General features: G+C 32.9%; 1 protein-coding gene across 4 annotated transcripts in view; it reads right to left on the reverse strand.

The window, feature by feature from the left end:
* Positions 1-13144, reverse strand: part of GNPDA2 (glucosamine-6-phosphate deaminase 2) — a 37177-nt gene that overhangs the window by 7049 nt on the left and 16984 nt on the right. For 2 of the 4 annotated variants that reach the window (XM_069105167.1, XM_069105168.1), the window contains one exon: positions 9596-9770. In XM_069105167.1, the coding sequence (XP_068961268.1) occupies positions 9596-9770 (175 nt within the window). Of the gene's footprint in view, positions 1-4225; positions 4294-5452; positions 5665-9595; positions 9771-13144 lie in introns of those variants that run through there. The other 2 variants (XR_011171838.1, XM_069105170.1) reach the window with 2 other exon arrangements.

Raw genomic sequence — 13144 nt, forward strand, 5'->3', positions numbered from 1 at the left:
TGAATATATACTGTAATTCTCTCTGCCAAAAACAGAGCAGCTAATAACCTACAAACCTATTTTCATAATTTCATGCTACATGAAGTAGTACAACCAATGAGGCAAAACTCCATTTTAATTTTAATTCTCATCAATAAAGTAGAGTTACTGGAGGAGGGGGCGGGCAGAAATCATGGTAGCCTTGGGAACTAGTGACAACTAAGAATCTGTGTTAAGGGAAGAGGAAAGTTTATCATAGTCTGCCATGTACCCGAAGAGGGGAAGGTCAGATCCCCAAATTTTTAGCAAGAAGAGAGCTGAGAAAAGACACCACGTACTAAAATTCTATAGGTGAAATAAGCCCAGGAATGTTGGGGAGCTGTCAAGAATTAAACTCAAAAAGATGCAAAAAGGAACAATTTTGAGGTGAAGGAAAAGAGTAATTGTTTAATAAAACTACCGTATACTCAAATAACAAATCTTTATCATGATGGATATTGTATAGAGTGAACCTCAGGTTATTCTCCTTCCCTTTGTAGCTAGCTCGCCACCTTTCTCTCCTTCCCTTATAACAGGAGATGTCAATATTTACATGTAAACTGAGTATGAGATGAGTTAAACCTAGATCTTCTTAGCTCTATCAGTGATAACAACTATATGACTTCTACAAAGTATGTCTTAGACAAAGTGAAACCTATATTTGAACTAGTATGGTAACTGTGCATACAGAGGAAAAGGGAGAGTTGTAATTAACACAAAAACCTCTCAGTTGGCCCAGCATGAAACACACAAACGAATAAAAAAAAAAAAATGAGTCTGATCTTCATGTACAAGAATGGGTAACAACCAAAAGAAATAAGACAGTCGATTTATGTATAGCTATTTTGATGAAATGGAGTTAAAGCAGTTTATAACATGTTTAAAATTATGGGAAGAAACAAATAAATAGTTAAAAAGCCTTCAGGAGCATAATCAAATTAAATTCCTTGCTGCCTGACTTTTTGGGAAGTAGACATGAAATAAAAAAGAGAAAATCTGAACTACTTGCTTTTTCTTTAAAAGATGGATTAAGAAATACCATGAAGAGGTGAAAAAAAATTTCAGAACTTCTTAAAAATAACTACATCAACTTATAACATGAAAATGAAAACATACAATAAGCTTTGATAACTAGCATATTTGGAGGACACAGTGTTCTGGATAAACATTAATCTAGAAAAGAGGTCTCAATGCATAAATCATCAATTTTCAAAGAATTAGAATGGAACAGAATAAGTTAAGACTAAAACTATACTGAACATAATTTAAATTTTCTAAAATACCTTAGAAGGTACTTATAGATGTTAGTGTGCATCAAGGTTGTCATTAAGAATATCAATTAGTTATCATTTGTTGACAAAGTAAATGCTAGTTTGTGGAAATTGTTGGTTGACGAGTTTCCTACAAATGGTGTGATACAGAAAACTATGACAATGTACATTTTCAAGGTTATTTTTGGTTTAAAGAGAGGAAAATAGAGCTTTAAGAAGCCACACCACCATTTGGTTTGTCATGTCGTTTTTGTGCACCTAGTTTATATTGCATAGTACATGTAAAATGAAACACACTTCTTTGGAAGAACTCTATGGGGACACTAGGTGGCGCAGTGAATAGAGCACCTGCCCTGGAGTCAAGAGGACCTGACTTCAAAATTGACCTCAGGCACTTGGTACTAGCTGTGTGACCTTGGGCAAGTCACTTAACCACAATTGCCCTGCCTTCCCCCCTCAAAGAAAAACAAAAACAATAAATATAAAATACCTAAAACTAAGTTTATCAATCCAAAGACATTTAAGTAATTAGGTTTTCTGGTTGATATTCTCTTTTCTTAATTAGTTTTTGCATTATGCTCAACTCCTGCCTTCCTTTTACATCCTATTCTTATTTCATGAAAAATTTCCCCTAGACAGAGAATCTCTAAAAGAATGCTGCTGGGATTCCACTTCATGTTTATACAACAACTAAAAAATTCTATGTGTGTGGGTGGGACTTTTTTTTTTTTACATGAAAGCTCTAGGATCTATTCATGTTGAAAATCTGTAGTCTCTATAGCAACTATCACTATGTATCCCAAAGTAATTTTTATAACATTTGAAAAGTTTTCTAGTTGACAACAGTCTTTGTTCAAAGTGCAATTAATCTCCACGTGCAGTCTTTGGTAGAAAAGTCATTATTTCAATGACCTATTAATGAAAATACATACCTTTCTAGGCCTTAGTCTAAAACTCAAAGCTTAGCCAGGTTTTAACTGCTTGGGCAAAAAGTAAAAACAGAACACTCCATGTCCACCTAGTGAACATTTCCAAATTTGCTAGCTCATAACAACATATTAAAAAGGACAATGCCGAGCCTACACTTTCTAGATCATCAGGATCTGTCAAAGCTTGCCATGCAGGATCTCCTTCATCTCATAATGAGGAATCAGAAAAAGATTTTGGTGAAAGATACTATCTACATAAATACACAATAAAAAGAAAAAACCTTCACAAACACAATTTTATTCTATTTTTTCCTCCCCTTTGTTCTATTTAATAGCTAACCTACACCTATATAACAATAATTAACAAACCTTGGTTCTATTTCTTTTTTTCCCCTTTGTTCTATTTCAAAGAAGAGATCTATAACATTTCTACAGGTATAAAGGGCAACACAATATAATGGAAAGTATGGAGTTTGAAAATCTGTATCCCACAATTCTCTGAGCAAATAACTAACCTCTTTCGGCCTGATTCTTCCATTTATAAAATGGTGGATTAGAAGTCAAACCAGGTGTCCCACAGACATTTCTGAATCCCAAGGTCCAAAAACTTACTGCCGTCCCCCTGAAGTCCACCCCTTTTCCAAACCTCTTTCAAGGGTACTACCATCTATCCAGGCTCCCAAGTTCAAAACCTTGAAGTTCTTGAAGACTTTCCCTCTTCCCATATATCCATTCAGTTACCAAATCTTGTCATTTCTAGTCCCACATCTTTCACATCCAATGCCTTTAGTCACATAGTCAGAACCTTAGATCAGGTGTTCCATCACTAAGCAACAGCTCCCCTAATTTCTCCTTTTCTCAAGTCTCTCCATTGTCCACTCCACTGTATATATAGCTGCCAAAGAGATTTTCTTAAAGTTCAGGTATGATTGTGGCACGCCTGCCACACCAGTGGCCCCTTATTGCCTCTAGGATAAAATATAAATGGCGCTAATTGGCACTTTAAAAACTAGCCTTTACTTGTCTTATTAGGTGTTAATCCTTTCTGCAGTCACTCTTCTTAGAATTCCTCACCTGGTACTCTCTTCATCTCCTGTCTCCATGACATCTTTATGCTGTTGTTTCTCATGTCTCCAATGCACTCCCCTCCTCATTTCTGACCTTGAAAGCCCTCCTTTCATTCTTCTTAAGCACCATATTCTACATGAAGGCTTTCCTGATGCTCGCTCTCCTAGTGCCCTCCCTCTTGTGCCTTGTATTTATTTTGTTTAGACATACACTTACTCACTTACTGCACATACTTAAACAGATCTTGTATCTACTGTCAGAAGAGAACTCCTGGAGTAGCTGTTTCATTTTGGAGAAGAATAGAACAGAATCTGTTACATAATGAATAGGTGCTAATCAATGCTTATAGATTCTCTCAAACATTGTACCTATAAAATTCTACAATAAAAATTTAAAAAGCAATACAAATAACAAACCTGTACTTCCTTCCAAATAATCTGTGTTCAGGATGTTTTGCTGGTTAATTAATCAGCTAATACCTATTAACAAGTCAGTAAACTATACCTGTATTGACACTTTTTCTTTCTTTTCCTTTTTTTTTTTTTTTTTTGCTTTTTGGAGGGCAATTGGGGTTAAGTGACTTGCCCAAGGTGTTAAGTGTCTGAGGCCATATTTGAACTCAGGTCCTCCTGACTCCAGGGCCAGTGCTCTATTCACTGTGCCATCTAGCCGCCCCCTGATACTTTATTTCTTATACATTTGTATCCTACCTAGTGACAAGTACAGAGGCTGATACTAAGAGGGCTTCAATAACTACGTGATGAATGATAGGTAACTAAGGTACATTTAGCTTATCATCAAAATATTTCATAACTGTAAATAAATATAAAAAATACTAACTTTATATTGAATAAACAAGTACTAAGGGTGTTGGCATGCTAATAAGGGCATGTTATCATTATAATTAAATAATATCTATGTAAAATGAAAAAAATTCACCTTAATTAAGGACTCTCATACAATGTCCATTTGATTTTCCAATTGGGTAGTGCATCTCTAAGTTTTTGCTTTTTAAAAAAAAATAAATTGAGTTATGTTAGTCCTTTACATTAAATTGAATTGTTACTTCCTTATATCAACTACAAAGAATTAAAAGCAATTTGATGCCGATGCAAAATGACTACTACAATTAACTTTGCCTTCTTCCTCGTACCTTATGACTGGTACAATTTCAATTCTACTGAAGTGTTTTGGGGAAATTTGAGTACACTAAGAAATGCAAGAACAACTGCACCCCTCTTACTCTTCAGTCTTCACCCAAATCCCTGAGAATTTAAACTTGGTTAAATATGGATAATTTTTCTCCATAAATTTCATTTGAAAAACATTCTTATGTTTTCTCACATATCTTTCTTTCAAGTACATGGTTAGGAGTACTTAAAAAAAAAAAAAAAAGAAAATGTCATTTTAAAAGTAAAAGAAACCAGTAGTATGATTGAAATAAGGAACCACTAGACAAAGAAATCTATTTTCAGTTTTGCCTCTGCCTCCAAAATAGAAAGAATTACTAATATGCCAATCTTGTAGATTATAAAACAGTAGGGGAAACCTGTACTAATGATATTATTTTGTTGTTGCTATTGAGTTATTACAGTTGCGACCTCACTTGGGGTTCTTCTTGGCAGAGATACTAGGCATGGTTTGTCATTTCCTCCTCCAGTTCATTTTACAGATGAGAACTGAGGCAAACTGGGTTAAGTGACTTGCCCACGGCCATACAGCTGCTAAGTGTCTGAGGCTCGATTTAAACGGAGGTCCTTGTAACTCCAAGGCTGACACTCTATCCACTGCACCAACTGCACCACCTAACTGTCCTAAACAACATTAAGCAGGATAGTTAAAGCTTTACTTTATTCATTCAACCGAAACTTTAGTGCTTCATTTTCAAGGTATAATTAATATGGGTTCACTCTACTGATGAATTCAGTATCAGAGGGCATCAATGCTAAGTGATTATTCCCAAATTATTTTTGCTATTTTTCTTGACATATGCAAAACCTATATATCCCTCAAATTCCTCATCAAGTCTCATTTCAATGAAACCCTCTCCAGCTACCTTAGCCCATATCTTAAGTGTTACCAGAAAAGGCACAATTTCTCTGAGAATCAGTTCCTTATTTTTTGTATCAAACAATTTAGTAGTTCCTAATACCACATATTTCAAAGTTCTTTACTAATGTTTCAAGTGCTTTTATTTCATAAAGTATCTTAACATATTTATGTACTGTCCTTTCATCCTTTCATGTATGTTAGTTAATCTTCTCTTTCCAACTAATCTATAATATCCTTGAGGGTAGGAATAATGTCATATTTCTTGAAAATCTTTCACAGTGTAGATCACAGTACTGGGCCTCAAGTAGCTGCTCAACAAATATTAGCTGGTAAAAAACAAAAACAAAACAAAAAACAAATATTAGCTGGTTTATTAAAATTAATCTGATTATAAAAATTTGGATATCTGAAGCAATTAAGTTAGGGAATGATTATTTGACTCACAAAAGATATCTTCTCTAAGGAAAAGCTTTCTTTACAAATATAAAGCTCCAATTCAAAAAAGGATTTAATTTATAAAAATTTAGTTTGAATGCTTTTCAGGAAAATATATATTTTTTCTGAGAAAGGTTAAAAGGAAAATGCTTTAAAATATATAGAATCTGACTAGGTTCTTGATTTTGTTCTCCTAGTGAGACTGGAGTATCTGGGAAAACCTTTTAACTGAAGTTCTCCCATATGAAAGTACTACTGAGTCACAGAGGTAGGTGAGGTGAAGGGAAATGAGTTATCACTTCCCTTTTTGAAAAGGTCCATGAAGGACCACTCCTGGGAATTGGAACAAACGGACTGTGACTGATATTCAAAGGAGGAGGAAAAAAAAACAGAGAGACATAAGTATGAGCAAGATAGCACTGGGTTAACTGTGGGAAATTTTTCTTAAAGTTTAACCTTAAACTTAAGCTAGAAGATAAACCAAGAATTTACTAAAATCTCCAAGAAATTTACCGTTTTTCTGATCTATTGTAAGCAGTAATGCACATAATGGAGCATCTGGTACTAGGTAAAAAGAGGTTACAAATTATTTTTTTCCAAAAAAGATGACTATTAACGCCATAGCACTCATACGCTATTTCACTGTCGATGCCACTGAGAGGGAAATGATTAAGTATAAATATTGTAAAAAGAAATAACTTTAAAGAAGTGTTAAAGGAAAAAAATCAATTTTTTAAAAATAGGGTTTAGAATCATCTTTTTTTTTTCTGAGGTTTTGAAACTCTTTTATAGCATTGGGCTAAGGAGTAGAGCTGAGGTAAGTGAAAATATCTATTAGGATCCTAAATACATACAACACAAGGACACCCAAAACACACTGCTTTAAGACAACCAACAAAAAACAGGTAACTAAATTCTTCTTATCAGTTTGGGTTCTGTCTGTGTGTGAGTGTAAGAGAGTGAGAGTGTGTGTGTGTGTGTATGTGTGTGCGTGTGTGAGTGCTCTACAAGTGACACCACAAAAAAGGTTGGTTTTAAATCAGTAAGTGATGCTTCTTATACATGTTATGATTAAGAAGTTTTTTTTACTATATTAGACAAAATAATTAATATCTCATTTAGATTCCTTTTAGTATTTCTTAAAGGAAGAAGGGGAAAAGATGTCTTCCTAGTCAAGAAAGGTGATTAGAGATTACTAACCCAAGTTGAAAACGGTAAACAGCCTTAAAAACATTTACAAAAATCAGTGGATATAACAAATATATAATGGAATAGTTTCAAAATACACAATTCTGCCTATCTGGACTGATTAGAATCAGAGATAATTCAGATATACAAAACCCAGATAAAAATAGGTGTAGTGCTCTGTTAGTTAAAATGTGGATCAACTGATAGGCAGGGAGTGTGGTAACAGGATAGAGTACTGTACTCTAAATCAGAAACTAAGACTAGTTTGAATCTTGCCTTGGACAGCAAGGAATTGTGCCTTGCTGTATGGCCCTGTGCATGTCACTTAACCATCCTTTAAGCCTTAGTTTCCAAATCTGTAAATGAGGTGGCTGGAATTACAGTACTTTTCAAGAAAAGATATTCCATAAACCAGGGCTGACCAAGTGGATACAGTAAAGAAAGATGCTACTAGTAAACAGACACACTAAATCTAAGATGATAAATGAGGAGGCAGTATAGTATTAAAATGATAAAAAGAAACACTATTAGGAATCTGAAGACATGACTTCTAATCTCTGCTTTACTACATACTAATTTTGACAGATCATTTGACCTCTTTGGGTCTCCTTTGGCAAATGAGTAGTTTAGACTAAAAAATCTCTTAAGGTGAGTTCTAGTACTTTTTACTACTATGTAACTGTACTGTGAAAGAAATGAAGTATCCTCCGCCTAAAAATTATTTTTATTTAATTTTCTATAAAAATCTCCTTTTCCTCCAAAGGCAGCTAGGTGGCACAGTGGTTAAGTGCTGAACCTGGAGTCATGAAAACCTGAGAGTTTAAATGAAATCTGGTACTAGTTATATGACGCTAAGTGAGTCACTTAAACCTCTGTATGCCTCAGTTTCCTCAACTGTAAAATGTGGATAATAGTACCTACCTAATGGAGTTGTTGTGGGGATCAAATGAGGTAATAATTGTAAAGTACTTAGTACAGTGCCTGGCACACAGCAGATACTTAAAAAATGTTTGTTCTTCTTCCCTTCTCCTCTACAGAATGTAAGATCCTTAAGTCCAGGAACTGTTTTGCTTTTGTCTTTGTATCCCCAAGGCCCAGAACAATGCTTAGCACTTAGTAGGTGCTGATAAATGCCTGCTACCATTGAAAATGTAAGTATTTTACTATCAATAAATATATAAAGCCATTGCCCAAGTTCCTATAAAAATGCATTATGAGAAAAATCTGTTGAAAAAAATTTTTTTCCAAGTGACACGATATTTAGGAAGAAATCTGAAGGAAAAAAATAGGAAAATGTCAGGAAAAATTGTGACCAAAAGCCATTTTATTCAGAACTCAATACTGTAGTGTTCACTTATTCAACAAATACATATTTTTCAATTACAATAATTTTTATTTCTCGATGATGCATTTGTAGCTGGCAAAAAGATTAATGAAATTTAACATTCAAATCTAAATGGATCTTTTCTCTTCTATACCCTTCTACATCCTGTAGGAATCAAAATTAATGAAAGTGTTACCATAAACGTCATGTTTTATTATGACTGATCTATCCACTATCAATGAAATTTAGGAGAAAAATGAAGGAAGTTGTGTTTAAAATGAAATTCTTTTTTCTTATACTCAGAAATATAAGGAAATGCATTAAGAAATTCAGTATTCCTGTTACAACAAATACAGTGAATAATGAGAAATAGTAAGTAAAATAGACATTCCATTTTTAAGCAGTTAAAAGTACAACAAAGGGGAAAAATAAAAACTTCTTACAAAAGTTTGCACTTAAAAGTTCACTCATATGACATTCAAAATTGGAGTCATTTAAATATTCATAGTTTGAAGATATTTTACTTCAAAATTTTCCCTATAAATTTTTTAATAACTGGTCCCTTGAAATGTACTGAGATCTTTAATGCAAGTAGAATTTTTACAAAGTGTTCATTTTCCATGTCCTTCTTTACATGTAAAAATTACTTGTACAAATCTAAATATTTTGTAATTTAATAATATAGATATTTCCTATTTAAAGAATTATGATTGAGACAAAAGCAAGAAAGTTCCCACTTAGATCTGAAAGTTATTTAGCTCAATTCATTTACTTTCATCTAAACTAGCAGAGAATGTCAAGAAAAAAACAACATCAAATATAATTTTAGATGTACTAAATACAACACTGGTTATGAAAGTTTCAAAGTAGGCATGACATTCATATCATAACATAATTCAAACTGATGTAACTCAAATTGACATGAATTTTCAAAATGGGCAAGAACTCTGAAACATAAAACACAATGGCCAATAGCAGAGAAAAAGTCCCACATAGATATAAAATAACTGAAATTCAATAATTTCACTCTTGGCTGAATTTTCCATACGCAAAACTGAACCACGAACAAAAAGCACAGACCAAAGGTCCTCCTACTGCTGTCCTTTTTCAAAATTAGAGAACAGAAAAGCCATCCATTCAGCAGCCACTATTACTTTAATTTGGACATTCTTACTTCTTGAAAACACAGGTAATGTGCCAGCACAATGCCAGTTTTCAGGAATACAGGGCGGGATTTATTCCATAGCCATATCATAATTTAAGCTTATCGTTAACAAGTCATATGTAGTCAACTTAAATTCAATGCTCACCTTTAAAGTATTTCACAGTTTTAACTCTTAATTCTAAGGTAGCATCTTCATCACATACAAAAATAGTTCGAGGATGCTGCTGGAAAGCTGAAACAGTCCACATATGATTGACTCCTTCTTCTATTGCCTTGTACAATGCAAATGCTTTATGGGCACCTGTTATGAGAATCATTACCTGGAAAATAGTGAAATGTATATTAAATTCCAAAAGACTATATAATTTTAAATGGTACAATGGTAATTGGTAAGAGGTTACATCTATACAGAATCACATCTACACATATAACAGAAACAAATTCTGCAAAACTAGAAAAAGAAGGCATTCTACTCTCAACTCTTTCTATGAGACAGATATAGTCTTGACACCCAAACCAGGGAAAGAAGAGGAAGAAAATTATAGACCAGTATCTCTAATGAATATGAATAAAACACTGAGTATTAGCATAGAGGCTACAGAAACATACTTAAAAGGGTATTCACTATGACTAGGTTGAATTTGTATCGGGAATAAACCTAAGAGAACCAATTAATAGCATACTGTCTGTAATACAGTAGGGGTTTAATAAGTACTTGTTGACTGACAGACTGAATATTATTGCGCTGTAGTAAATGATGAATGACAGATTCAGAGAAATTTGGGAAGACCTATATGAACCTATATATAGTGAAATGTGCAGAACCAGTCAAACAATTTAAACAACCACAATAATTTAAAGCAAAATCAATTTAAAAGACTTTAAAATTTCAATACTGAAAAATCATGACTTCAGAAGATGGATGCTCAAGCAACTCTTCCCATTTCTCAACTCTCAGAAAAGAGGTACAGAATAAGATATGCATTTCCATACATGATCAATGTGGTTTTTTTCATTTTGTTTTGTTATATTAATTTATTATAATTTGTTCACCAAGCAGAAGCTATGTAGCACATAGGACAGATCACCAGGCCTAAAGTTAGCAACATCTGACTTCAGAAGCAGTCTCAGACATTTTCTAGCTATGTGACCTCAGGCAACTAACTTAACCCTGTTTGCCTTAGTTTGTTCATTAATTAGGGAAGGAAATGGCAAACCACTCCAGTATCTTTGCCAAGAAAACCCCAAATGGGATCATGAAGAGTTGTGGAACTGAATAACATAACAACAATAACAGCAAGGGGGGAGCTTTTATTTGAAGGTATGGTAATGAGTTAGTAATGCTAGAATTCCAAGATTGAAAAAAATCAATATAATATTTTAAAAATAAACAAAAGAAAACTGATCAGAAGGGGATAAAAATTATATATAACAAGTTCATAGTTAAATATGTAATACTTTATTTTGTTCTTTTTATATAGAAATATCTGTTGATTAAATTCATAATAAAAACTTTTTTTAATTTAAAGAGTAACAATTACTTAATGCCAGGTTTAATTAATAAGTCATTGTGCTGATTCATTTTTAAAGATGTTAGGATTTAGGATTAAAGATAAGCAATGAGTTTGTAGCAAATGTCGAAAAATTGTACCTTAGATGTTTGAGGGAAATGAATAAGCATATCATGGGAAGTAAGGATAGGCTTAATAGGGTGACAAAGAAGAGCACTGGGACACTGAGATCTAAAACCCTTGTTTGTTTTGAAAACAAAAAACAAAAAAATATACATAAAAGGGAAGGGCATTTAGAAAGAATCTTTTAATTAGGCACACATGAGTCATCTCAGACTAAGTAAGATCAAGACATGCAAAATGTTCATATGAGAAGAATTAATTGAGACAGAATCCTTAGAAGGTCTGTAGGAGATATTATGTCCATGAAAAGGCCATAAGAGACTGTTTGGAGAAAAATCCAAACATAAAAAAGAACTAAGGACCCTACAATTTAGGGGTAAATTTGTCTTAACTTTTAAAAAGCAAATCTGGGATGTTGGTCCTACTCATTCTTTGCATGTGATGATGCAGAGAGCTGTTAGAACTAATGTTTCAGAAAGAGAGAAATCCATTTTATTAATTTTATTCATTACAATCTGTGAAGTGTCTTTTTATATAAAATGATAGAATTCTGAATATCTCAATTTACACAATACTGTCATCTCAATTTGATAGAAATGCTGAACAAAGATATGTTTGGACTATCACTATGTGAAAAAATACAAATGAGGAAATTGTGATGCAGTGCTCTAATGAAAAAATTATCTAGGTCAGAATTTCTCAAATCCTCTTTTAGAGAAATGATGGGGTTCTGTGAAATAATACATGGGATAAAAAAAAAAGTTATAATGGCAGATAATGCCATACAAAAACAAACAAAAAATAAAAATTCTGCTCTGGTCTATCAGTTATGCATAATGTCCACATTCAGATAGTATGGAAAAGTAACAAGGATTGGTGAAAACAACTTATCATATAACTGAAAAGTTGGACTCTGACTGGCATAGAATCTTTGAGCATACCAATAACATATGATGTATAATCAGTTCACTCACTGTTGGTGTATCCTAATAGAAGGCATGTTAAAAACAACTGGTATTCATTTTATATTTTCAGTTGTAAAAATCTTTTTATGTCAGAAGTCTATCATGTGATGATAAAATCTGTACATTTTAAAAGATAATAACAAAAAAGTATAATCAATATTCTGTTAATGAGACATCCAGGAACTTTGAGAACCAAATCCCCTCAAAAAGAAAAAAAAATATGACCGTGGTTATTTCCAACAAAGATTTATTTCTGAATATTCTGAAGTATACACAAGATTTTATGCTGTACATTTCTGTCCCCAAATGCTTCTTTTGTTATGACAACACTAAGTTTTAGAAACAAAAACACACCAAATTTAAGAAGAAAATTATCTAACTTTTAAGGTCAAAATGTAGAGGACTGAAAGAATGCCCAAAGAGTTGCTTAATGCAAATGATTCTTCTACTGCAAAAATTCAGACAATGACTGATCTAGGACAACGTAAATAAATTATATATTTTACAGCTAAAGATTCAGAGCTAATGTCAAAAGGAGAACTATGACAAATTCCTAATTCAGAGTCCTGTATATAGTTCTATAATTATGGACAATTATTTGTTGATTTTTAATTATATGCTCTATCTTAATTAAAATCACTGATGTCTAAAAGTAGACGAAAATGCATATGAAATGCCTCAAGTGTATTTTAAAAGTAAGAGATAAGAGGTTAACAGGACTTTTGAAACCCATAACATTTCCTGAACTAAAAAAGTAGGGACAAAGTTTCAGTCAACAATTTAATAAGCTGACAACCTTAATCAAGACATTAAAATCTGTCCTACAACCATGAATATTAATCTTCAAAATACAGGATTTCATCAATTTGTTGATTACTTGTCATTTCATGATTTATACTAAACACATTTCCCCACTAATCACCATGTGAGGCAGTTGACAAAAACAGTGTTATCTGCATTTTAACTAGAAAACAAGATTCATAAAGTTTAAATTAATGATCCATAGTTGCACAGCTAGTAAGGGGTCAGAGATGGGGCTTGACCCTAAGTTTTTGGTTTGTTTTTTGCTGCTGTAGTTGTTTTAAATTATTATTT

Source organism: Petaurus breviceps, unplaced genomic scaffold (assembly GCF_028583685.1).
Source record: "Petaurus breviceps papuanus isolate PSGF00001 unplaced genomic scaffold, PetGlider_PUasm1.0 76, whole genome shotgun sequence".
NCBI classification, from domain to species: Eukaryota; Metazoa; Chordata; class Mammalia; order Diprotodontia; family Petauridae; genus Petaurus; species Petaurus breviceps.